Source organism: Culex pipiens, chromosome 1 (genome assembly GCF_016801865.2).
Source record: "Culex pipiens pallens isolate TS chromosome 1, TS_CPP_V2, whole genome shotgun sequence".
Lineage (NCBI taxonomy): Eukaryota > Metazoa > Arthropoda > Insecta > Diptera > Culicidae > Culex > Culex pipiens.
In genome coordinates this window covers 3242165-3268249 of record NC_068937.1, presented here as the reverse complement: position 1 = coordinate 3268249, position 26085 = coordinate 3242165, and the positions used below count along the sequence as shown (strand labels likewise).

General features: G+C 33.8%; 2 protein-coding genes across 5 annotated transcripts in view; both read left to right on the top strand.

Moving 5' to 3' along the window:
- The window catches only part of LOC120432217 (aminopeptidase N), a 72490-nt gene that overhangs the window by 40082 nt on the left and 6323 nt on the right, over positions 1-26085 (top strand). For all 3 annotated transcript variants that reach the window (XM_039597382.2, XM_039597384.2, XM_039597383.2), the window contains 4 exons: positions 3364-3523; positions 7387-7686; positions 22628-22767; positions 22832-23501. In XM_039597382.2, the coding sequence (XP_039453316.1) occupies positions 3364-3523; positions 7387-7686; positions 22628-22767; positions 22832-23501 (1270 nt within the window). The remainder of the gene's footprint in view (positions 1-3363; positions 3524-7386; positions 7687-22627; positions 22768-22831; positions 23502-26085) is intronic.
- On the top strand, positions 7861-10490 carry LOC120432218 (uncharacterized). 2 transcript variants are annotated; one of them, XR_008211983.1, is made up of 4 exons: positions 7861-8210; positions 8297-8568; positions 8654-8797; positions 9230-10490. XR_008211983.1 is itself a non-coding variant. In XM_052707320.1 (3 exons), the coding sequence occupies exon 3, from the start codon at positions 9510-9512 to the stop codon at positions 9822-9824; it is 315 nt and encodes a 104-aa protein (XP_052563280.1). In that variant the 5' UTR covers positions 7861-8210; positions 8297-8797; positions 9230-9509; the 3' UTR covers positions 9825-10490. The 2 variants fall into 2 exon arrangements, 1 of the variants encoding a protein (XP_052563280.1); XM_052707320.1 differs by having other exon boundaries at positions 8297-8797.

The window sequence follows — 26085 nt, the reverse complement described above, 5'->3', positions numbered from 1 at the left end:
GTTTTTCAAGGAAATTTTGAAATCGGAAGAGATTTGCTCAAAAATTGCAGAATTTCAACCGCGTAATTCACGGACAACCCCCCTTCCTCTCACTCACTGTATACACTCTGCCAGAAAACAAACAAAACGCGATCCCAATTCCACCCTGCTTGTGATAAGAGCAACTGATGCGTTGCGCTATTTTTAAATCGCTTACCTCAGCGCGACTTAATTTCTGTTTCTCGTGACCATAGAATGTGATCTTTTCGGAATTTATTTCCACCTATACGAAACAGTTAGTGTGCTGGTGGTGGCGATTTGAGCGTTTGCCAATTCTTAACGCGCTGTTCACCCAGCGTGTCTCGCGTTTAAATTAAGCGTGTAAACTTAAGTTGCCGCTGCCGCTGCTGCACGTATAATGGGTGATTAATTCAAGGCATTCCGGTTCAGTGGATCTTCCTACGCGAGAAACGCTTGTCTCTTCTTGGGTTTTTTTCTGCTTACAAATTGAGGTGTTGACATGGTGGTCAGTTGGTAGTAATTTTCTGATTTTTTGGAATAATTTGGTTAATTTTTACTGATTAAGATTAACGATTGAAGGCATTTTCTCTTCAGCGACACCAGCGCTTTTTGTGGCGAGTAGTGGAACTAATTGTAGAAGTCTAGTTATCAAACCTAGGTCAAGTTCAAAAAGAAGCAAATCATTTAGTAGGTTAGTAATCTACCATAAAAGACTAACTTACCACGCCCTTCCTCTTTAGTGATGATAGCGCTTGCTGTGGTGAAGAGTGGAACTAATATCATCAAAATGAAGTTTATGTCAAAAGGAGGCAAATCATGAAGTAGGCTAGTAACTTTACTATTTAGGACTAATTGATCACGAGTTTTATTTTTGGTGACGACAGCGCATTTTGCGGCGAGTAGTGAAACTAATTGTAAAAATGTTTAAAGCTAGTAAACTTTAGAGGATTTGCAGCAAAGTTAAAAAACACATGTGCCACCTATGAACAAATTGCGTAAACCTATGATTTTTTATGTTATGTTTTTTCCTTCATAATCAACATGAGAAAAATTATTTCCGACAATTTGGTGTACAACTTTCCAATATTTGTTTGATTTTTCTATGAGAAAACTGTACATTTCGAAAAAGATAGTAATTGGGACTATTTGGCAACAAAGTCTGTCAAAAATCAATAAAAATTGTTGAATGTACCTAACACATCTGTTATCAACTATATAACGGGGAAACTGATTTTTTCGTTTTCCAAAACATGTTTTTTAAATAAAAAGTTCACAAATTATTGGGCGCACAAAAAATTGTGAACTTTTTCTTTAAAAAACTTGTTTTGGAAAACGAAAAAATTAGTTTCCCCGTATATATCAATGAAATAACCAGTTATATAGTTGATAAAAGATGTGTTGTGTATATTCAACCATTTTTATTGATTTTTGACAGACTTTCTTGCCAAATAGTCGAAATTACTATCTTTTTCTAAATATACAAATTTCTCATAGAAAAATCAAACAAATATTGGAAAGTTGTACACCAAATTGTTGGAAATAATTTTTCTCATCCGAATCCGGCATAAGTTTTATAAAAATGTTGATTATGAAGGAAAAAACACATTTTTTTTCAAAAAATCATAGGTTTACGCTATTTGTTCATAGGTGGCGACATGTGTCTTTGAGCTTTGCTGCAAATCCTCTCTAAAAGACTAACTTACCACGCCCTTCCTCTTTAGTGATGATAGCGCTTTTTGTGGTGAAGAGCGGAACAAAAAATAACAATACCTAGTTGAAGTTCAAAGAGTAGCAAATCATTTAGTAGGCTAGTAACCTACTATTATAGACTAACTTAACAGGTGATTTCTCTTTATTGATGGTAGCGCTTACTGTGGTGAAAAGTGCAACTAATATCAACAAAGTTTTTTTTTTCGAAAAGGCAAATCATGTAGTAGGCTAGTAAGTTACTTTTCAAGACTAACGGGTCAAAAGTTTTATTTTCATTGACGACAGCGCTCTCAACGGTGACTAGCAAAAGTAGCTCAATTAGATCTTTTAAATGAAACAAGAAGAATTACAATTTTCTTTTCGTGATTTTTCGTTTAGTAACCCTCCAAAGCACCACACGTGACACCTTCCCACCTTCAAGTCGCACCGTGGTGCGTTATCACAAGTATATCTTTTTTTTTCGAGAATCAACCGGCCTCCCCGAACATGGCATGTGACAAAGCCCGCTCGCGACAGTCATTCATAAATTCTGAGGCGAAAACCTGTATTCTCTTTGAACGGACTGCGTAAAGCTAAGTGGATTTGTTGTAGTAAGACGCCCCCGCCTGAAAACGCGTATCAAATTTCATTCATGCTCAGCCGGAGACTTAACCGACTTAACAGAAGGGGCGATTTGCTTGGACTGAGTCACGAGACAACATCGAAAATTGGGTTATTTAGGTTAAGATTTTACAAATTAAATGTCAACTGTAAAAATTTAAAATATTTTTTTTTATAACTTGACGACAAAAAATCTAAATTTCCGAATAAATTTTCAAACTGTGCCCCTAAATCAAAGTTTGCGTAGGTGGTTAGTACACTGCTAGGGCAACCTGTATTTGCAATACGGTGTAGTTCAATCTAACAACATGCCGTGCCAGAAACTAGAAGCAGCAGGTGCGAATTTTCGAACGTTGACAGCGGTGACAACATCGGTCTGTTTGGTTTGTAATGTGTCCTGACCTTCCTCACATGACTTCTGGTGACTAAAGGGAGGGAAAAAGAAACATTTTTTCAGGTCAGGTGGGTTTTGTTTGTTTTTCTGCAGCGAAAATATTTATTTTACCTTTTTTACCTTCAAAAAATATGCTTGTAGCAATTTGTTCAAACTTAAAGATGTTTTGAACGACGTAGTCCTACGTTATTTTTAATTAAAGGTATCTTTTTTTAATCTTAATTTTTGTTATGCTTTATTGCACGTAAAAAACAAACATGAAAACCTGCAAATCATATTTCGGGCTAGTAACCAGCCAAGAATGACTAAATAAATTAGAAGCTTTCTATTTAGCGATTGCAGCGCTTGCTGCGGTGAATAGTGAAACTGTTTATGCAATGAAAAATTTCGCTCTTGGCTATTTTTAATCATAATTTTGTTTTGTTTTGCCTTATTGGAAGCATGTCTATTTAATTCTTAAAAATAACAAAAAGGCAAATCAGATTGTAGGCTAGTATCAATCCAGAAAGACTAAATTAAACGCGAAACGTATTGCATGAAATTTTGTTCTGCATGAATTCAATATTCTAACAACATTTCCATCAACTCATAAACCTCCAAAAAATACACAAAGTTGCTTCCAATTTCTAAACCAAAATTCTCAATTTTTTCCCCACCAGGTGGCCAGCTCAAAACCAAAAACGGCCAAAAGTACGTCATCAACAATGCCCCCCGGGGCAAGTACATCTCGAGCTTCTGCTGGTACTTTACCATCTTCCTGGTCACGGCCCTGCTGCTGCTCGCGATCGTGCTGATAGTGCTGCTGTTCAACCAGCCGCGGTGAGTAATTTCTGCAATTGGTTATTTTTAAGTTGCCGGTGCCGTGTCGTGTCTCATTCATGGCGGATTTTCAAGCGCGGATTGGCATTCAGTAAACATAGGTGGCGGCGTCTTGAGTCAAGCACCTGTTTCTTGGTATTTTATTTGGTGAACGTGCGATGAATCATGTTCCAATTGCAGCGACGTGATGACTACCGACGAGGTACGGGCTAGAGTGGTCGATAGATCGATAGACGACACTGTCATTAACACAGTTTGGTAATTGATTTGTCCTTGATTTTTTTTGGTTCGGTATTTAAATCGATTCAAGTGTTTTCTCTTCAGCGACATGGAGAAAGCCTGTGGAGAATAGCAGTACTTGAACTAAAAGTCTTCTAAAACCCTATAACACAATCTGCCATTTTCAATAACATAACTATGTGGTATCTCAACTCAGAATTGCAAAAACGAAAATAAACAATCAAAAAATTATAAGTTAATAAGTTATACCAAGTAATGAATTTTGAAATTTTACAATTTATTTATCAAAACTGAAAATAATTTAAAAAATAATAAAAATTACAATTTTTTTTTTATTTTAAACTGTATATTTTTAAATTCTGTAAACTTTTGATAATTTATTTTTTTTACCTCAATTTATGATTTTTTTGAACATAATTTCTGAAGTTTTTTTTTTTGAAAAACAAATAAACCAAATTTACAGTTTTTGCGTTCTGGGTGTTTTTGAAACCTATTTGAGTTAGGGGTAATAAAAAACACCCAAAAAGCAAAAACTAAAAATTGGGTTTTTTTGGACCTTTTAAAAAAAAAACTCCAGATTTTCTCTTTTTTACTACGTTGGAAAATAACAGAACTACTGAAAACAATGCAATACTTCGTAGCAATTGTATCTGTTGGTATGTTAAACAAAAGTTCAAAAGGTATAAAAATTCAAACTCTTCAATAATATAAAAATTCAAAACTTTCAAAAAACAAAATTGAAAGTTCAAAAATGTTAAAAAACACAAAAAACATAGTTCAAAAATACAAAAATACAAATAAATAAAAAATAAAATGTTTAAAAAAAATCAAAACATAAAAATTTAAAATTTGGAACATTAAAATAACAAATTAAAAAATCAAATATTTCAAACATAAAATCCAAAAACAACATTTTTAAAACTCCTCAATAATCTTGAACATTCTCAAAATTAAAAAAAAACTTATTAAAAGTTGAGAGATTTTCAAATTGTAATGTTGAAATTCGTAAGTTAAAACTTAAAAAATTAAACTAAAAATTTCAAAATTCAGAATTTTAAAACTCCAAATAGAAATAAATAAATAAAACAGTATTGAAAAAGAAAATTTAAAAAATCTTAAAATTGTAAAAATCAAATGATTGAAATTTCAAAAATTTAAAAATTTAAAATAAAAAAAAATAAATTGCCAAACTTGAAAATCCAAAATTTTGAATGCAAAATTCATAAAGTTCAAAAATGTAAAAAAAAATAATTCAAAATTACAAAAATCCAAATGAATAAAAATTAGAATGTTTAAAAAATTCGAAGCAGAAAAATTTAAAATTTGGAACTTGAAAATAACAAAATCAAAAAACATTTTTTTACAACTTGAAATCCAAAAATATTTTTTTTTAAATTCTTCAAAGATCTTGAAAATTCTCAAAAATTTCAAAAAATATAATTCAAAGTTGAAAGATTTTCAATAATTTTAAATTCGAAACATAAAACTTAAAATTTCAAAATTCAGAATTTAGTTTAAGTATAATTAAGGAAAATTGAAAAAATCATAAATTTGAATAGTTAAAAATTTTGAAATTTCAAAAATTATAAAATTTAAAATAAAAAGACTATAAAAACCTAAATTGCAAAACTTGAAAATCCAACATTTTTATTACAAAATTCAAAGTTCAAAACCGTCAAATAAAACCTAGTTCAAAAATATAAAAATCTTAATGAATAAAAATAAGAATGTTTAAAAAATTCGAAACATAGAAATTTATAATTTGGAACTTGAAAATAACAAATTTAAAAAAAAATTAAACTGAAAATTCTTCAATGATCTTGAAAATTCTTAAAATTAAAAAAAATATCTAATTTTAAAGTTAAGAGATTTTCAATAACTTAAAATTCGAAACATAAAGCAAAAAATTTCAAAATTCAGAAATTATTTTAAGTATTATTAAGAAAATTCAAAAAATCTTAAATTTAAAAAGTTTGAAATTTAAAAAAAAATTAAAAACAAAATAAAAAAAAAACTATAAAAATCTTAATTGCATAACTTGAAAATCCAAAATTTTTAATACAAAATTCAAAGTTAAAAATGTCAAAAAAAAAACCTAGATCAAAAATACAAAAATCCAAATAAATAAAAATAAGCATGTTTAAAAAAATCGAAACAAAAAAAATAAAAATTTAAAACTTGAAAATAATGAATTTAAAAAAAAATCACAAAATAAAAATTTTAAAGATCTTCAATGATCTTGAATTTTTTTCAAAAAATAAGAAAAATATTTGATTAAAAGTTGAGAGATTTTTAATAACTTAAAATTCGAAACATAAAAAATAAAATTCCAAAATTTAGAATTTATTTTAAGTATTGCTTAAGAAAATTTAAAAATCCTAAATTTAAAAAGTTAAAAAAGTTTTTAAAAATAACAAAATTAAAATAAAAAAACTTTTAAAATTTTTCTTGCAAAACTTGGAAATCCATTTTTTTAATTTTCTTTTTGATTATAAATACCTGAACATCCAAGTATAGACGAAATCCTTTTTCCCTAAAATAAACTTTTTGCGGCTAAATACATAGGAATTTTACAAAATCCAAAAGATTTGCATTTTAATTGAAAATCGAAAGTTATTAAATGAAATATTTTTAAGCCCCCTGAATTTTCGAGGCATTTTTTTAAAACACAACTTAAAGCCTCATTTTTTTAAATTAGATAACAGACATTTCAGTCAGACATGCATCGGCACTAAAAGCTCTTCTTAAAGGCACTCAGCTTGTTCATAAAAATTATTATTAAATTATTATTTATAAAATTTTCGATTTTCTGAAATAGGGATTTTTAAAAGTTATTGAAATAAAAAAATGTTTTTTTTTATTTTTAATGCTTTTGATGTATTTTTAATTTTCAATTAAATTTTTGAAATTTTCAGTTTTTTTAATATTTAAAAAATGTCTCGAGCCAGATCGACTCGAGAGGGGGATGAGATTTCTAAAAAAGTGTCCACGTGGTTTATGGATGGTCCCCAGATTTAAACATGAAATGGCAACGTCAAAGCCTGCAAATCATTAGGTAGGCTAGTGACTTGGAATGACTAACTTGACCAAATGGTCTCTCTTGAGCGACATCAGCGCCAGCTGTGGAGACTAGCAGAACTTGAATTTGACTTTTTTTATTGTTTTTACCAAGATTCACGATTTTTCTTTTCACCGACGCCAGCGTTGCGGTGGAGAGTACCTGAACTAATGATAACAAGTTAGCTTCAATTCGCGATATCGAAAAGGTGCAAATCATATTACAGTCTAGTATTTTAACGATGTAGAATGATTTTTTATCTTGAGCGACAGCAGCGCGCTGCTGCGGACAGTAGCAAAACTTGACCTTGAAGTCACGCTGAAACGCAATCTGCGATCATTTTTGCAAACATTTTCGCCTAATAACATCTCCACCTCAAAAACTCACAATAGCACGAAGAATGTTCTTTGTCAAGCCGAGCTTGATTGACAGCGGCAAAGCGTCTCTCGTTAGTTTAAGAGGGGGATCTATTTCTATCATGTCTCAATTTGTTACGCTCGCGCCGCGAAAAATGTATCATTATTAAATTGTTTCTTCTTCTTTGCTCTTTTTTTCCGTCTTCTAGGTTATGTACCAGCGAAAACGGCCACACAAATGGGAACTCCTCCAGCTTGGTAGCGACGGGGTCCATCTTCACGGTCAGTAGTAACGGGAAGGGTACGCCGGAACCGGCGGTGGCCAACGGGAACTCGAACCGGAATCGGTGCTCGCACGATCCAAGGTTGAATACGAACCGGCAGCCTTCCGGATCGATGCGGAACGATGACTACATTGATGATGACAGTGGCGGCGGAAGGGAGGGGGCGCAGGATGACGAGCAGGACATTATTACGCGGAGTTTCGGGTGGAATCCGGTGCATTACAAGTAAGTTTGGGGTGAGCGCGACTTTAGATCGGATTTCGGGCTGATTTCCTCGACTGGGTTGTGAGCTGTCAAAGACACGCTGATTTGGGGTTAGTCAGAATTAGTTTGGAATTCAGTCAAATTCAAAGTCAGTCGCACCACTCTAAATTCCAGCGAAAAATCCCTACACGCAAAGAAAATCCGGTGAACGTTCAATGCTCAAACAGCTTGTCCCATCCAATGTTCACAACTCTGAGCATCGAATGGTCAGATTAGGAAATTTACACTAACACCATCTCAACAATTTTCAAAGTGTGCGTGTGTTTGAATGCGGAGCTCCGTTGAACAGCGAGCTTCTTCTTTTACATTATTTGAATAGCGAGACTTGTTCGCTAGCGCTTGACAGTTGCAGTTTGTTTTGGTTTTTATTCTCGCGCATTTTTTTTTTTGTCGCAGGGAATTTACCTTAAAAATAGTTTTTATCTGTTTTTATCAGCTAAAAACCCCAAAATTGAGGAAAAACCGGTCCACAGAAGCCGGCCAAGGTAAGTTTGACCATTTCCCGAATACCCCACGAAGTGGCTGCGTTGGATTTGCAAGATAATGCGATCTTTTTTGTTCCCGTGTACAGAACAACTCATCAACGCACGCATGTGCTAATCTTCCGGCTTGTCCGCCGTTGTTCCTGACGTCCACTGAGAGTTTAGCCGGAAGTCAAACAGCACCGAAACAAGCCCGAGGACTTTCGCAACTTCGTACTTGTGAAAGTTGTCACGGTGTCACGCCAGATTTGAGGAAGTTGGGGGCTTTTTTGTTCCGGCTGTCGTTGTCGTGTGTCGTTCGAATATTGCAACAAGCCTAAATGGAAGAAGTGCATTGGTTGGTGCGGCGGAAATGCATCAGGTGAGCTTTTTGTAATTTTATTATTTATTTCTCTAATATCGTTTTCTATTCCTCTGGATTTGTTTTCTTTTCTTTTTGGTACAAGTGGCCAACAACTGTACATCTTTCTGGTGCTGAATGGTGCCACCGAACTCCAGCGGCCGCAGGTGGACAAACAGTAGACTCCATGTACTCGGCGATGTGCTTCTGGAAGTAGCCCACGTGCAGCAAACGGTTTCAGCACATAAAGGTACACTTGACTCTTCTGATCTCCCAAATGTCTCGAACGCATCCGTTGGCCATCACGGCAGGTTCGTCAGATGCGTTCATGTGGTACTTGTAAAGTGCACCCTGCAGCGTGTGATTCTTTGGGAACTGCGGGACACCTTCCGGGAACTCCGTGGCGTCGGCAGCGCTGTCCCTTGACGCTGTCCGGGATGATGTGATGGTTCGATTATTCTCGAAAATTTCACACCAAGCACTCGCTCCACAAATGTCCATCCACGGAGAATCCGTTGAAGATCAAACCCTTTCTGAACATTCACACACCAGTCGCTTAACTGCAGTGAATCAACTCAATTTGACTTTCTTATTTCAATTATGTACTTATCTTATGTTACAGTTACACATCAACAAAAAAAATGGCAGTTTTATTCAAAATGATTTCAAAATTTAATTCCAGATCAACCCGACCTCCTGGTAGCTGCAACGTGGACAACTCTTCGAAAATCTCTACGCTGATCGCTGGCAGACTCCGCCCAAACCGTTCCAGTTTACGGACTAAATCGGCTAACGAATGCTGAATAACACTGGCACGGGCGGCGACCGCTAGGAAAGCACAAAGTCGGCTTTGTGGGCCGGTGAACCGGTGAGCAAAAATCGGTCCACTGTTCCTGTCAGTGCTGGCGCTGAACATCCGGCGGGACGGTGAGAAGAGCATTCCCGAACTGAAGGTTACGACTATGCCGCGCCGTCTCGGACCGAAGCTTGCGACCAACATCCGCAAGGATGTCAAGGAAGCTTACCAAGGAGGAAGCCGTTCGTCAGTTTGTGATGAAGTGCCCACACTGCCGGAGAAGGACGACAAGTCCAAAACGCCCAAGAACAACCGGCGTGGTGGTGCTGCAGCACTAAAGACATCGTCTGGCCAGGTTCTGGCCCTGTGCCGTCGGGGCATATGTGGGTGCCGGACCCGATTGTCTTCAATGCGTGAATCGCACAGCTCAGTCGGATTCGAGAAGAAGAAGAACAAGGCTGTTATCAACGCTGCTGAGTAGTTCCTCCAGAAGGTGACCGAAGCCGCCAAGAAACCCCACGAGGCCAAGACCACCAAGAAGTTCGAAGGAGGCAGCAAGGATTCCGCCGGGGACAAGAAAGAAAGAAGATCGTGAAGAAGGACAGAGCGTTCGGAGCCGAGAATGAGGTGTCCAAGAGGAAGCCAGAGACGGCGATTCTAGCGCGGCCAAGAAGGAGAAGAAACAGAGGAAGTAAAAAGTGTCCGGGCTTGGCGCCTTTATCTTAATGGTGACACAGAGCTAGAAAAACCTACCACACTCTACAGTTACAGAATAGACTTAGATTAATGGAAAACATTACAAATCGATATTTCCTGTTGAAGCAATAAAACAAAATACCACTTGCTTTTTATTCCCATATTCTTAGGAGGAGTCCTAGAAATCAAAACATTTTTTTATTGCTTGAACACCAAATAAAACTTAGTTGAGCGTAATTGCAGTATTCAATGCTAAGCTATGTTTTATTTAAAGTGTTCAAGCAGTAAAAAAATATCTTAATATTTTTCCAACATACTTGGTTTGTGTCCTGGGGGAATAAATCCACCTAGTGGCGAAAAGCGGTACTAGCCCAGTAGCGGCAATGTACGGTGGCGCCGCCCATGGTGAATAGTGAAAACAACCAAAAGCTGCGCGCGACGACACGCACACATTCAAACGAACTGTCAAATCTCGAACAAAGAAAGATGAACATCGGATGGTCAGAGCGCTTTGAGCATCGAATTGTCATGATCGTTTATGACCATTCGATGCTCAAAATTCTGGTACCAATGCTCAAGAAATTCGCATTGGTGGTTTTGCGTGTATATTTTTGTTTGGAATTCCAGGCGTAAAGTGATTCACCTTGTTCGGCAATCGGCTTCTAAAAATAAACCAACGCGAACGCATCTAAACCCAAGTATAAACAAAACCACCTCTAAGCCAGAGGTCGGCTTAGAAGCGGTTCGTTGACCTGCCACCCGAAACCTATATTTTCGAAAACATTTGCGTCCAGCGGCGGCTGATTGGAAATGCCGAGCAATCTTTCAATCAAGACGCAGGGTGCAAAAAAGCGAGAGTGTAACTTGAATAAGGCTGATTGTACTGTTGTTGGTTTTCGCTGGAATAGATGAATAGGTCACGTCGTTGGTTGCCAGCATAGATATGTATCGGGTTGTGCACAAACGGATGGTTAGTTGCGGTTGAACATGGGCTGTGCGAAAAACATGCAAATGATTGAATGGTTTTCTGTGGTTTTGGAGAAAGGTTGTGGTTTGAAGGGGGTAAGGATTGGTTACTTGAACTTAAAAAAATCAGCTTTTTTCAAACTATTTGAATTACTACAAATTCTTGAATTTCTAATATTTGAAATGTCGCATGATTTGCCTATTGAGTTCTATTAGAGACTTGTGAGTGCATTATGTGATTTGAATGATTCATATGAGTGCCTTAAGAGTCTTGTGTGATTCTTGTAAGTGCATTAAATGACTTGTGTGATCCTTGTGAGTGCATTAAAAGACTTGTGTGATCGTTGTGAGTGCGTTAAAAGACTTGTGTGATCCTTGTGAGTGCTTAAGAAGCCTTGTGTGATTCTTGTGAGTTCATTAAAAGACTTGTGTGGTCATTGTGAGTTCATTAAAAGACTTGTGTGATCTTTGCGAGACCATTAAAAGACTTATGAGCAACTCTCTACGAAATCGGCCGATTTCGACCATTTTTATTTTTTGTATTTTTTTATTTGACTCAAACTTTGTGGGGGCCTTCCCTATGACCAAATAAGCTATTTTGTGTCATTGGTTCACCCATACAAGTCTCCATACAATTTTGGCTGCTGTCCATACAAAAATGGTATGTAAATATTCAAACAGCTGTAACTTTTGAGTGAATTTTCGGATCAATTTGGTGTCTTCGGCAAAGTTGTAGGTATTGTTGAGGACTTTTGAGAAAAAAATAGGTACACGGAAAAAAAAATTTGCAGATTTTTTTATCAACTTTTTTTTCACTAAAACTCAATTTCCCAAAATACGTATTTTTTGATTTTCGAGATTTTTTGATATGTTTTAGGGGACTAAAATCCGCAACTTTTGAGCCATAGAGAAACATGGTCAAAAAATCTGCCGCCAAGATATAAATTTTTGAAAAATAGTGATTTTTGGAAAAAAATCCAAATTTCATGCAAAAACAAATTTGAAGTTATTTTTTAATGCAAAATTGAATTTGCAATCGAAAAGTACTTTACATTTTTTTGATAAAGGGCTTCGTTTTCAAGATATAGGCACCGAAAGTTTGATTTTAGCAAAATATTTGCATTTTTTCGATTTTTTAAAATAGTGACCATGAGCGACCATTTCTAAAAATATTTTTTTTGAAAATTTCAGAAAATTTGCTATAAAATTGTCTAAGAGACATTGAAGATTGGACCTCGGGTTGCTGAGATACAGCCGCTTTAAGAAAAAGAAACACGAAAATTGAAGTTTTTTAAGTCTCACCAAAACAACCCACCATTTTCTAATGTCGATATCTCAGCAACTAATGGTCCGATTTTCAATGTTAATACATGAAACATTCGTGAAATTTTCCGATCTTTTCGAAAAAAATATTTTGAAAAAAATTAAATCAAGACTAACATTTTAAAAGGGCCAAACATTGGATATTACATTGGAATTCATATCTTGGCGGCAGATTTTTTGACCATGTTTCTCTATGGCTCAAAAGTTGCGGATTTTAGTCCCCTAAAACATATCAAAAAATCTCGAAAATCAAAAAATACGTATTTTGGGAAATTGAGTTTTAGTGAAAAAAAAGTTGATAAAAAAATCTGCAAATTTTTTTTTCCGTGTACCAATTTTTTTCTCAAAAGTCCTCAACAATACCTACAACTTTGCCGAAGACACCAAATTGATCAGAAAATTCACTCAAAAGTTACAGCTGTTTGAATATTTACATACCATTTTTGTATGGACAGCAGCCAAAATTGTATGGAGACTTGTATGGGTGAACCAATGACACAAAATAGCTTATTTGGTCATAGGGAAGGCCCCCACAAAGTTTGAGTCAAATCAAAAAATACAAATAAAATCCATTTCCGGTTTTGGTAGAGAATTGCTCTTATGTGATCCTTGTGAGTGCGTTAAAAGACTTGTGTGATCCTTGCGAGACCATTAAAAGACTTATGTGATCCTCGTGAGTGCATTAAGTGACTTGTGTGATCCTCGTGAGTGCATTAAGAGACTTGTGTGATCCTTGTGAGTACATTAAAATACTTGTGTGATCGTTTGAGTGCATTAAAAGACTTGTGTGATTCTAGTGAGTTCTTTAAAAGACTTGTGTGATCCTCGTGAGTGCATTTTTAGACTTGTGTGATCCTTGTGAGTGCATTAAAAGACTTGTGTGATCCTTGTGAGTGCATTAAAAGACTTGTGTGATCCTTGTGAGTGCGTTAAGAGACTTGTGTGATCCTTGTGAGTGCATTAAAAGACTTGTGTGATCCTTGTGAGTGCATTAAAAGACTTGTGTGAGCTAATTTTACCTCAATTTTCTAGTTTCTTTATACAATTTGGTTTAGCAATTTCCAATTAGTTGCTACACTAGCTGCGCTGTTGTTTTCGTTGAGCAATGTTCCCGCGGGACTATTATTAGCATAAAGGCCGATTTGTAATTTACATTTTTGTTGCACAAATCTCGATGTTTTGTTTTTGCACAACAACACACACAAACAATAAACGTGACATCCTCCGGAAATTTGTCTCGGATCTGGTGTGTTCTGGCGAAATCTGCATAAAAAGCATACAAATTATGTGCTCATTTACGATGCATCGCGCACACGTGTGATGTGTGTTTGAGTTATGGGTTCTCGAGATAAACACCTACAAACGCGTCTGCGACTAAGCTCAAGCTGAACATGATGAGAGGAGAACTAAGAAAGTGAATAAAAAACCGATTTGTGAATGGTTAATGTCTGTCGAGAATTCGTTACAAATCGGATTGATTTGCCCTTCCTCTATTAGATATGGTTTTTTCTTCTTCTTTTTTTTATTACGGAAGCTATAAATACTTGCAGCTTCGTAACGCCCCGGACAGAGTTTTGATTAAACGCCTCTAATTTGTAAATTGGAGCGACTGGGAGGGTGGCCTCACGTCCAATAAAACTATGCTGGGTCATAGACGGAGTTGAAGACGTTACATTTTTTCAATTTGATTTGATTTTTTTTTTTGTTTGAAAAAAAAACATAAATTTAATTCGTCCAACAAAATTTTATTTGAAAAAAGCAAATCATAAAGTAGGCTAGTATTCTTCAGTGATTGCAGCGCAAGCAGCGGAGAGTAGCGGAACTTAAACTTCAAAAAGCGTTTCACAAACATTAAAAAACAGTATTTTTTCAATTTCCGTGTTGCCAAATTACTCAACATTTCGTTATCATTTTGACAGCTCCACCTCAAGATGACAATCACTCGCTCTTTATCACAAGTTCTATGGCTAGACAACCCCCCTCCATTCAATCTTCCAAATTGGTGCCATGTTTCACCTCGCCGGATCGCGTCGTTCCGGCGAGGTGGCGACCGCCAGGGTGGCAGACTTTTTTATGATCAATATCTTACGCTTCACATGTTGTCGAGCGCGTTCCTGCCATGCCAGTTGGTCTGGATTGTGGATAGTCGTCCCCAATTTGATGCGGATTTGATGAAAAAATTAAATTTTAATAATTGAGCGAACGTCATAAAATCAAAGTGGCAACTTGTTTCAGTGTAGTTTCATACAAAACCACAACACTGAAACAAATCGTCACTTTGAACTTATGTCTTTCAACACTCGATTTTAATTTTATTTTCGCAAAGGAACGCCTGTGCATTCCATCAGGAAACTTTACGCTTCCAGAGCATTAAATCCGCCCAGTTTATTGAATCTGGGGGACGTTCCGACATCGGGCGGCGTTCAGACAAAGGAGCAAGTTATGTAATTATGAAACTCATTTAATTTTCCCAGTGCTGCTGCCGCGCAGGCAAAAGAAGTCGAGTTCTCATCAAGATAAGGCGGGGAAGATTAAATAAATTTGCTTGGACTTCCTACTTTGTTACAAGAAGACGGGGTGGACGAAGGGTTCCCCTGCAGGGCAGAGTTGCGTAATTGCGTGGATTCTGGACCGTTGATGTGTGCTTTATGATAGCAAAAGTCAATCAACTGGAATGAAGGGCATGTTAGATATGGTGTTTGAAGGGGAGGTGGTGCGATAAAATGGGGTTAAAATAGAACAATTAATAGAGTTTTGAGATTTTTGTAAAAGATTTTTTTTTAAGGGAACATTTTTTTTCAATTTTTTCTTTAAAATTTAGATATATCAACCTTGGAAGCCAACACAATTTTCTGTCTCATAAAAAAACGCAAGAGTTATCGTTTCGAGTACGGAAAATAACGGTTAGGTCATGGAAGTGATAGTGGAACAATGTTATCTTCTTATCTTTATTGCCCAGCTTTTGAGCTTTGTTTTGAGTGGGACAAACATTGATTGGATATGAAATTTATCGATTTTATTACAAAACTGTTTTATTGACAAAAAGAAATATTAGCAGTTTGCAAAGCTCATAGAAATTTTTTTTTTACTTTTTTTTCTCAAAGATGTAAATTGTTTTGAACAAAATAACAATTTAAAAAAAACTCTAAAGAAACTAATAATAAAAAATCTCTAAAAATTAGTTACTAGTTTAATTTAAACAAAATTAAATAATATGGCCTTAAACATTGAAGATCTGGCAACCCCCTGGCCATGAAATATCGTCTCGTATAGGGAAAAACTTACTTTTTAAAGCCTTATGAATTTGGTTTAAAATACAATCGGAATAGTCTTTTTGTCAATATTTTGCTATGCTTTTGAATCATCTATTTGATGAGTATTAAAAAATTGGCAACCCTTTCTTGAGATATGAATATTTGAATGCAATATTTTTTTAGAAAATAACAAAAAATTTATTTATTTTTTAAATTTTAAATGATTTTTTGGTATTTTAGTTTTTAAACTGGAGTATTATTTTTTACAATTTTATTCAAAACTGTTTTGTCAAAGATGTGTGAGCAGTTCTCAGAATTTTTTGGTTTTATTTTTGTTTTACTTCTATTTAATGTAAAATCAAATTTTCAGTCGAAAGTACTTCACAGATTTTTTTATAAAGTGCACCGTTTTTTTATTATGTAACGCAAAAAAGTTAATTTTTGGACACATTTTTCGATTGGATTTTTTTCAAAAAACACAATTAAAAAAAATGCGAGGGGAATTTTTGTCCATACTTCTTAAAAATAAAAAAAAACTTCAAAAATCAACAGATAAAATAATAATAAAAAATGTAAATAAAATGCATTTCCGGTTTCGGTGAAGAATTGCTCGTGCCTTGTCTAGTTTGAAACCAAAGTTTCTCATAATGGAATACCACCTTAATACATAGTCCAAATACAGTCCAGACTCGATTATCCGAAGGCCTCGGAAAAATTTCACTTCGGATAATCGAATCACGAAAAACATTTTTTTTTTTTTCGCTGTCTTATTTTTATTGTCGAGCTTAAGTATGACCCCTAAACTACGCTTACATTTACATTTTTTAAATCCAAGATGGCGGCCAATATGGCGGTGACGAAATATTATAAAAAATGCATTTTAATAATTTAATAAGACTAAAATGGGGTCGCAGAACTCGAATTTGATGTTTAAAACAAGAAAAAGAATAAACGAAAAGAAAAATTTTTTGTTCGTGATTCGATTATCCGAAGTCCCATACAAACCTTCGGATAATCGAGGCTTCGGATAATCGAGTCTGGAGTGTAAAAGAAATTGATAAAGGTGAAATGGGATTTGAACTTTTTTAAAGCTCAGAAAAATGTATGGACTGGCCAAAGTGGAAAACATTGAAAAATCTAACATTATCATGAAAAGAAACACAGCTAATATGATAATCTTTCAGAGCAATCGAAATCTGACCGAAACCCAAATAAAACTGTTTCCAAATCCATGTTTTACTGTCAAAATCCAATCCAAGCAATCTGGAGCCGGAGATTTCTCGGATTCCTCGAGAGTTTCACCCTCCAGCATTCTCAGCGGTCTGCTTTGATGAAACAGTAACTAGATCATGCCCTGGTTGCGTTTTGTCATAAAATCGCTCAAATTTTTACTACTTAATTATGGTAGGTCATTTTAAGGGTGGTTGCGTTATACAATCTGGTGTACATTTTTCAACACTTGTTGATTGACTTAGTTAATTTTTGTTAAGTCATTTTTTTTAAGACAGATTTTATTTCTTTAAAAATGAAATCTAAACCAAGTAAACAAAAATCATAAAAACATTTAAAATGCACCTCACGGAAGTACAACAAGAAACAAAAACAAACATCAACAAACCGGCCACGTGATTACAGTCAAGCTGGCGCCACCACAGCCATTCAATTGAAGAGTAAACACAATTGAAGACACATTGCAACTCAGTTGTGAGGGAGCCCGATGCATTTCATCATCGCTCATCTGATGCACTTTGTAACATAAAAAAGGTCGTTAAAAATAGCTTCTCTTCAGCTTCGGTGGCGATGGCACGCGTAAACTACTTCTAAATAATTTTCAAGACAAATTTCCCTCTGTTTTAATAAGTGGTTTAATCGGTCGGTGTTTACGTCACTTGGGGTTAAGCCGCCCCGTTTCGATCTGCTCGAGGGAAATTTATAATAAACAGCGTTCCCTCTCCTTTGAACAAATACATTACACGACATGACATCACATACAGTGCCGAAGCACGATCGAATGCACTTTTGAGTGCTGCAGCAAGTGCCGCTCACTAATTGAATGTGATGGATTATGTGAGTTTTGCTCTGGCTCACTTGTCTGAGTTATGCGCGCGCAGTCCAACATGATATTTGCATTAATTGATTGGCGAGGGAGAAGGGAAAAACTAACAGAAAATTCCAATTCAAGTAGTTCACAAGTGTTTGCTCTTTAGAGGCTTTTGGGGAAACCTTGACTATAGTAATTAAACAGAGGTATTTTCCACCCCAACCAGGTAGTGCGAAGAAGGTGTTTTATCTTATCTTTTATTTTGCGTCCTCACATTCACAACTGATATTTGATCAGTTCAAGTAAGTGCGCACGCGCAAACACGGCCACGGTCCACGTGGCTCTCGAATTTTTTGTGTGCGTAATTTGTTGAGCAAACAAAAAAATGTGGTAAATGTTTATCAAAACATACGCGTAGTCCTACGTCAAAATCTATTATCGCAATGCGATTTTCCATGTTTAAATTTGCAAAAAGTTTTGACAAGATTTCCTAGAAAAAAACTCCTCTTCGGAGTTGCAAAATTAAAAATTCCCGAAAATCATCACCAACTTTTCGAGATACTTGGAAACTGTCCTAGATCCTGCCATGTTTGTAAGCAAAACTTTTCTTGAACCAAACATTTTTTTTTTTTTCAAGTTTGATACATAACCTATCCCAGCCATACAAACAACTACTCACTACAGTTGCAATAAACTACTAAAGATATGCCGAATTTTATGACGGAATGCAAGTAGGGCACAACCAAGTTACCATGTCACCAAACATCAAAGTAGGCCCCGCCATACTGTGTTTGTGCAGCAAGGAGACTCGTATTGGTGAAAAGCATGTGAAGCACACACAACATTATTGTTGATGAGATTTGAGAATTTTCTGGAATCATGTTTTAAAATCAAACATTTCTAACGATTTTGACTATTAACAGAGAAAAACTATTTGTTCCCGAAAATAGTTCCTTGCAAGCTAGTATCGCAACACATAGATACAAATTATACTACATGAACAGAACTAGACCGACTCGTCGTTGTATGGAAAAATCAAAACAGCATTAGGTTTTTGGATGCCTTTTTTGGCCGCAAAGAAAAAACTCACAAAATTTCAATCAATTTTTATATGAAAATTGGTATAGAAACCCCCATTTTTTTGTATTTAGATTTCCGGAATTTTTATTTTGATCTAAATTTTAAAACCAATTTCAATATTTAACTTAAACTGAACAATTCTCTGCGAACAAAGTCTTTTTCAAATATTGTTTTTGTTATTATTAAACCAGATAAAACTTTTTGGGTGCATTCCGTTCGTCCAAAGAAGCCATTTTGCATCATCAGTTTGTCCATATAATTTGTCATACAAATATGTCCATACAAAAATTCAAATATTTGAAGCATTAAACATAATGATCTATTTTATGACATGGCATAGGAAAAAATTGAGCTGATTTTTAAAGTCAGTTTCTGTCCCAGAAAATATATTTCCAAAAAACCGTTACCTTTGTTTTTTTTATAAACTGCCATCTTTCCTGAAAAATCTGAAAAAGTGTTAAAAATCTTCGATTAATTTTTTTTTTTTTTTGAAAAAATAGTGAAACCCAGAAAAGGGGGAAAAATACTTCATTTTTTAAGCCACGTAATGTATTTTGAAGTAGGAAGGTTTTCAATTTGTAAGGTACTTTAGTGAAATTTTTATGAAGTGTTTTGAAGATATAGCAAATTTAAAGTAACTTTTTTGGAAAAAAAAATCTCAGTTTTTTAGATTTTTTTTAAATAGTGCTCTTGTGTCCCGCCCGCGCACTGGACTCACAATCCAGAGGTCGCCGGTTCGAATCCCGCGGCGGGTGCTCTAAAATTCTTTGTGTAAATATGGGTATTCGGCGCCGTCGATCCGTGCCATACTTTCATACACTTAGGAGCCCAGGGCGGCGAAGTCCTTGTAGATAAAAAAGGAAGACACTAGTGGTTGGTACTAGCAATGGTGGCCGACAGCTATAAAGTCAACTTCGTTTTTCTTGTTTTAATATTTGTTTGAAAATTTTTGCTCTTTTCAATAAAAAATATTTCGATCCGCAGCAAAAAATATTCGGCAGAAAAAAATCCCCAATACTTTGATATTTTGAAAACTTGTGATGTGTTAAAAGTCGAGAGTCATAAACATTTTAAAAAAATGCAATGGCCTAAGTTTAATGTCTTTTTCCGACCTGTGGTCCTAAATATTTAATTTGTAGAAAGGTTCAAAAGTCATTACTCGGTTTCAAATTGCATAAATAACCGTTATACAATGTATTTATAATAGTTAACTTTATTAGTATTATTTATTTAAATAAAATAGGTATACACAATTAAATTACATTTGAATAAGAAAAAGTGTTTGAAAATGCTGTGTACTAGCCCAGTTGTTTTGCAACCATAAGCTTCCAAAATATCATAGTAAATATTAAACTTTTTTTTTGCGACAAAGTTTTTGCGGTACTGTACATCGGAATTTCATAAAAATTCAAAATATTTTTTTAGCCAGCCCATAGATGCCAAATGGGTAATTCTCTACCAACTCACACGAAATCGGGAAAAGTTGCCCCGACCCCTCTTCGATTTGCGTGAAACTTTGTCCTAAGGGGTAACTTTTGTCCCTGATCACGAATTCGAGGTCCGTTTTTTGATATCTCGTGACGGAGGGGCGGTACGACCCCTTCCATTTTTGAACATGCGAAAAAAGAGGTGTTTTTCAATAATTTGCAGCCTGAAACGGTGATGAGATAGAAATTTGGTGTCAAAGGGACTTTTATGTAAAATTAGACGCCCGATTTGATGGCGTACTCAGAATTCCGAAAAAACGTATTTTTCATCGAAAAAAACACTAAAAAAGTTTTAAAAATTCTCCCATTTTCCGTTACTCGACTGTAAAAAATTTTGGAACATGTCATTTTATGGGAAATTTAATGTACTTTTCGAATCTACATTGTCCCAGAAGGGTCATTTTTTCATTTAGAACAAAATTTTTTATTTTAAAATTTCGTGTTTTTTCTAACTTTGCAGGGTTGTTTTTTAGAGTGTAACAATGTTCTACAAAGTTGTAGAGCAGACAATTACAAAAATTTTGATATATAGACATAAGGGGTTTGCTTATAAACATCACAAGTTATCGCGATTTTACGAAAAAAAGTTTTGAAAAAGTTACTTTTTGCGTTTCTCTTTGTTTCGTCGTCCGTGTCTGTCGCGGGTGACCATGAACGGCCATGATCGATGACGACCAACTTTTTTAAAACTTTTTTTCGTAAAATCGTGATAACTTGTGATGTTTATAAGCAAAACCCTTATGTATATATATCAAAAATTTTGTAATTGTCTGCTCTACAACTTTGTAGAACATTGTTACACTCTAAAAAATAACCCTGCAAAGTTAGAAAAAACACGAAATTTTAAAATGAAAAATTTTGTTCTAAATGAAAAAATGACCCTTCTGGGACAATGTAGATTCGAAAAGTACATTAAATTTCCCATAAAATGACATGTTCCAAAATTTTTTACAGTCGAGTAACGGAAAATGGGAGAATTTTTAAAACTTTTTTAGTGTTTTTTTCGATGAAAAATACGTTTTTTCGGAATTCTGAGTACGCCATCAAATCGGGCGTCTAATTTTACATAAAAGTCCCTTTGACACCAAATTTCTATCTCATCACCGTTTCAGGCTGCAAATTATTGAAAAACACCTCTTTTTTCGCATGTTCAAAAATGGAAGGGTTCGTACCGCCCCTCCGTCACGAGATATCAAAAAACGGACCTCGGATTCGTGATCAGGGACAAAAGTTACCCCTTAGGACAAAGTTTCACGCAAATCGAAGAGGGGTCGGGGCAACTGCTGTGTGAGTTGGCGGAGAATTACCCAAATATGATTATCAACGCTGAAAAATTGCATTTTACTAGAGGTGGAACAAAAAAGAACGAGCCCCTCAAAAGAGCTGTTATTTTGAAAAATCCGTTCCATAATGGAAACATATTAAATTTTTAATGTGAAAACATAATTCGATGAATTTGTTGGAATTGTGGAAATTGTGTAATTAAATTTGTTATTGAGGATCAAAATTGTTCGAAATATTTCAAGGCTAATGCCCAATTTGTCAAAATTGTCCCCTTGTGTAGGATAAAAAACGGCATGGTAAAAAAGGGCTTATACAAACAAATAAAGACCCTCGGTCCTTTTGAAAACAATACTTCACGCTTCAAAATAGCCATTTTGCAATTCCGTCGTGAAACTATTTACTTTTCCTGTCATTCTTGACCGACGAAATAGCCTACTTTTCTGTACCAAAAATAACAGAATCGAATAGCAACACTTTTCAAAATAAATGCTGAAAAGTTCTACTTTTCAGCACTCAAATGGGTGCTGAAAAGTTGAACTTTTCAGCACTTGTTTCAAAAAGTAACACTTTTCAACATTTTTTGATTTAAACGATTTATTGACAAAATACATTAAAATTTGACATAAAATTTCACTCAGTGTGTGTTTTTTTGGAATTGCAAAAAATGTTGCATGGAACTCGTTGCAAAACTTGATTTTTTTCAGCACTCTTCGTATTTATCCAACTCGGTGAACCTAGTTGGATAAATGTACGACTCGTGCTGAAAAAATCCTCTTTTTGCTCTTTTTTGATGAGCGAACCCTCTTCTCAACCTCTTTCTTTCCCAAAAAAAATGTTAAAAATAAAAATATCAGGAATAAAAAAAATAATGTATTTTTTTAATACGTTTTATTAAATATAGGGATTAATCTTTAGATTTAAATATTTCAGGAATACTTTTTATAATGTAATGATATTTGGGGCGTTTTGAATTATGATTTGATTTATCAAAAATATGATTTTGAAAAAAAAAACGGGTAATACAAAAATTTAAACGATTTGAACAATTTTAACAAGTTTTGGTAACATTTTTAGAACCATATAAAAATTTAAAAAAATGTCATGCGGTTTAAAACATTGTTCTATAATTTCCTTTTTTTTAAATTATTTCCAGGCTAGTAATCGAACCCAACTTTGACCGGTCAATCAACAACGGCACCGTAATAATCAACATCCAGAGGGATCTGTCCTACAGCCAGAAACTCCTTCCAATCATTCTGGACATCAACCAAATTGAAATCCTCACTTCCCAAGGTAATTTCGAAGTAACCATCCACTCGCCTACTCGGATCTAATCAATTAATTTCTTTTTCTTCAGTCCTCGACGCCGACGGCCAGGACATCGCGTACGACGCCTACTACGGCCGCAACAACCTGTCGTACCACTTCCGAATCAAGGAACGCGACGAAGGTGAAAATCTCCTCAATCTAACCCTGCTGCTGGAGTTCGAAAGCCGCCTCAGTGACACGCTGCAGGGCTTCTACAAGGGTTTCTTCCTGGAGGAAGGTTCCACCGAGGACAAAAGCTGGTTCGCGAGCACGCAATTTTCGCCAATCGACGCCCGCCGTGCGTTCCCCTGCTTCGACAGTCCGGACATGAAGGCGACCTTCGAGATTTCGTTGGTCCATCCGGCGGCCAAGCAGAGCGTGCTTTCGAACACGGAGGTGATCCGGACGTCGGTGGTGCGGTCCGGGTTTTTGAGGGAGGACTTCGAGACGACGCCGCGGATGAGTACGTACTTGGTGGCGTTTGTCATTTCGGATTTGCAGCTGGTTCAGCGGTCGGAGGGCTTCACGCCGCAGATTAACATCTGGAGCAGGCCGGAAGTGGGTCGGATGACGAGTTACGTGCAGCGGTTGACGATCCGGATTTTGCCCTACTTGGAGCGGTACTTTGATTTGAAGTTCAACATGAAGAAAATCGATATGGTCGCGGTGCCGGACTTTGGCTTTAGCGCGATGGAGAACTGGGGGCTGATTACGTTCCGGTGAGTGTGGGGGATGGGGAGGTAGGGAGGGGAGGTTTATGAGGGATTATGGTGGTGGCGAGGAAACAGTAGCGTTAATTCTTTTTTACTTAAATTCCTAATTTTCCTAATCCTTAAATTCTTAATCTCCTGAATTTTAATTCAATAATTTATATGTTTCTTAATGCTTGAAATTTTGAATTTTCAAAATCAAGATTTTTTGTTAATATTTGTATTTTTGATTTTATGAGTATCTAAATGATTTATTTTCGATTTTTTATTGTTGAATTTTTAAATTGTTCCATTACCATTTTTAACAATTCACTTTTTTTAAATTTGACATTTTTAAAATTATAAATGCTTTAATTCTTAAAGTTTTAAATAACATAGAAAATTTTTAAATTTTTATTTTTAACTGGCAAATATTTGTATTTTGAAATGTTTAAATATCCGTATTTTCAAACTACATTTTTGATACATGATTTTTTTCTTGAAAATATGAGTTTTAAAAATTTAGAATTTTGTATTTTTTTACATTTGGATTTTCTACATTATTAAACTCTTCTAAAACTTGATTTTTTTAATTACTATTTAATGATTTCTTAAACTTAAAAAAATGGACTTTTGATTTTTTTTCAATTTTAAAATTCTGAAACCTTTAAATTTTAGAATTATTTGTATTATTAAATCATGATAAATTTCCAAATTCTATATTTTTAGAAATTAAAAAATATAAAATTAAAAAATAAGAATTCTGAAATTAAACTAATCTCTGATTAGGAAACTTAGAAATTCGGAGAACAATAATAAAATCAACAGTTGCAAAAATTCTAAACATTCAAAATTTAAATTTTAATGAAATTCTAAATTGTAAATTCCACTTATTCTTATGTTTTTAAATTCATTAATTATTGAAAATTTGAGTTACTTTTTTTCAATTTTAAATTATATAATTTCCATTTAAGACTATTTCAAATCCCGCGTTTTAATTTTTTCATATTAAAAAAAAAATATAATAATTTAAAATATTGGTAATTTTTGATTCCGAAATAAGCTTCTCAATTTATATCTAAATTGATGGATTCCCGATTTTTTTTTTATTTTAAATTTATTAAATATCAAAATACAGATTTTTTGGAATAACGCATGTATCTTTAATTTTTGAAAATACTAATTAATTTTATTTTAGAGGTTATTTTTATTTTGTTCTAAAATGTATTTGTGAAATTGCATATTTTGATTTTTTTTTTAATTCCATATCAAAGATTTTTTTAAATTTTGTTGTTCTATTTTTTTTAAAATTTTCATATTTTCATATTGGAAACAATAATTCAAAATACAAGTTAATATTGAAAAAAAATCGATAATATTGAAACTAGGAAAAAAAATAAATAAAAATCATCATACTTAATTTTTATTTTTATTTTAAATTCAAGGTTCAAAAATCTTTAATTCTGAAATTGACAGATTGTGAATTTTAGAAATTCTGAATTGTCAAATTTTTAATTTTTTGTATTTTCAAATTTCTTAGTTTCTGAATCGGTGATTTTTTTTTTTAATTTTAGAATTATCGATCCTTAGAATTTTTGAAATTTTATGTTTTGATTCCCTTAAATTTATGATTTTGATACTTTTGAATTAGTGATTTTTGACTTGTTTTTTTCCAATTTCAAAATTTTTTGAGTCACTGAATTTCAATTTTTAAGAATATAGAAAAAAGCAATTTTTTTCTATAAAAAGAAAACAAAAACAAAAGATTTAAAAAAAATCATAATCAAAAATTCAATAAATTTCTGTCGTTTTTAATTCGAAGTTTTGGGATTCCAGATTTTTTTTTTATTCATAATAAGTTCAAGTTTTTTTTTAATTCTGTATTAAAAATTTGTACATTCTTGATAATTTAAGTTTTAAAAAACTTAAATTTTCTTTGGATTTTTTTGTATTTATTTGTGCAGAAATTAATGTCAGGATTTTTGAGATTTCAAATTTCAGGATTACTGATTTTTAGTTTTTTAGTTATAAAATTTCAAAATTAATTTTTATTTGAATTTTGTTGTTTGATTTTTTTTAACTCTTGAAAGTGTAAAATCATGAAACCTGAGAATTTATATAATTTTGGATTTTAAAAGTTTCTAAATTTTTAATTATACAATTCTAGGTATTTTAAAATTTTAGAAATTTTATATTGAAAAAATCACATAAAAATAAAATTTTGGAATTATACTTGATTCAAAATAAAAGGATTTTCAAATTCGAATTACAAAACTAAAAAATTCAGTAATTTCAAAATTCAGGAATTTCAAAATTCTAAATTTTAGAAATTGATGACAATGAACTTTTATTTTTTAAATCAAAGATTCACAAATCATGAATTTTTAAACAATTTTATATGAAAATTTTAGATTTTTTAAATTTTAGTATTTTTATATGCTCAAAAATTTAAACTTTAAAATTGATGTATTTTTTTTATTTTTATATTCTGAATTTCTAAGTTTCCAAAGCAGTGGATATTTTTGAAATTTTATTTGGTAATTCAACTGTTTTTGGTGATTTTTTTATTATTTTGTTTTTTAATTTTTTTATTTTTTTTTCAATTTTTGATGTT

Bases quoted from the DNA above. Each gene is read 5' to 3' on its own strand.
- LOC120432218 (XM_052707320.1), top strand. From the start codon at position 9,510: ATGCCGCGCCGTCTCGGACCGAAGCTTGCGACCAACATCCGCAAGGAT.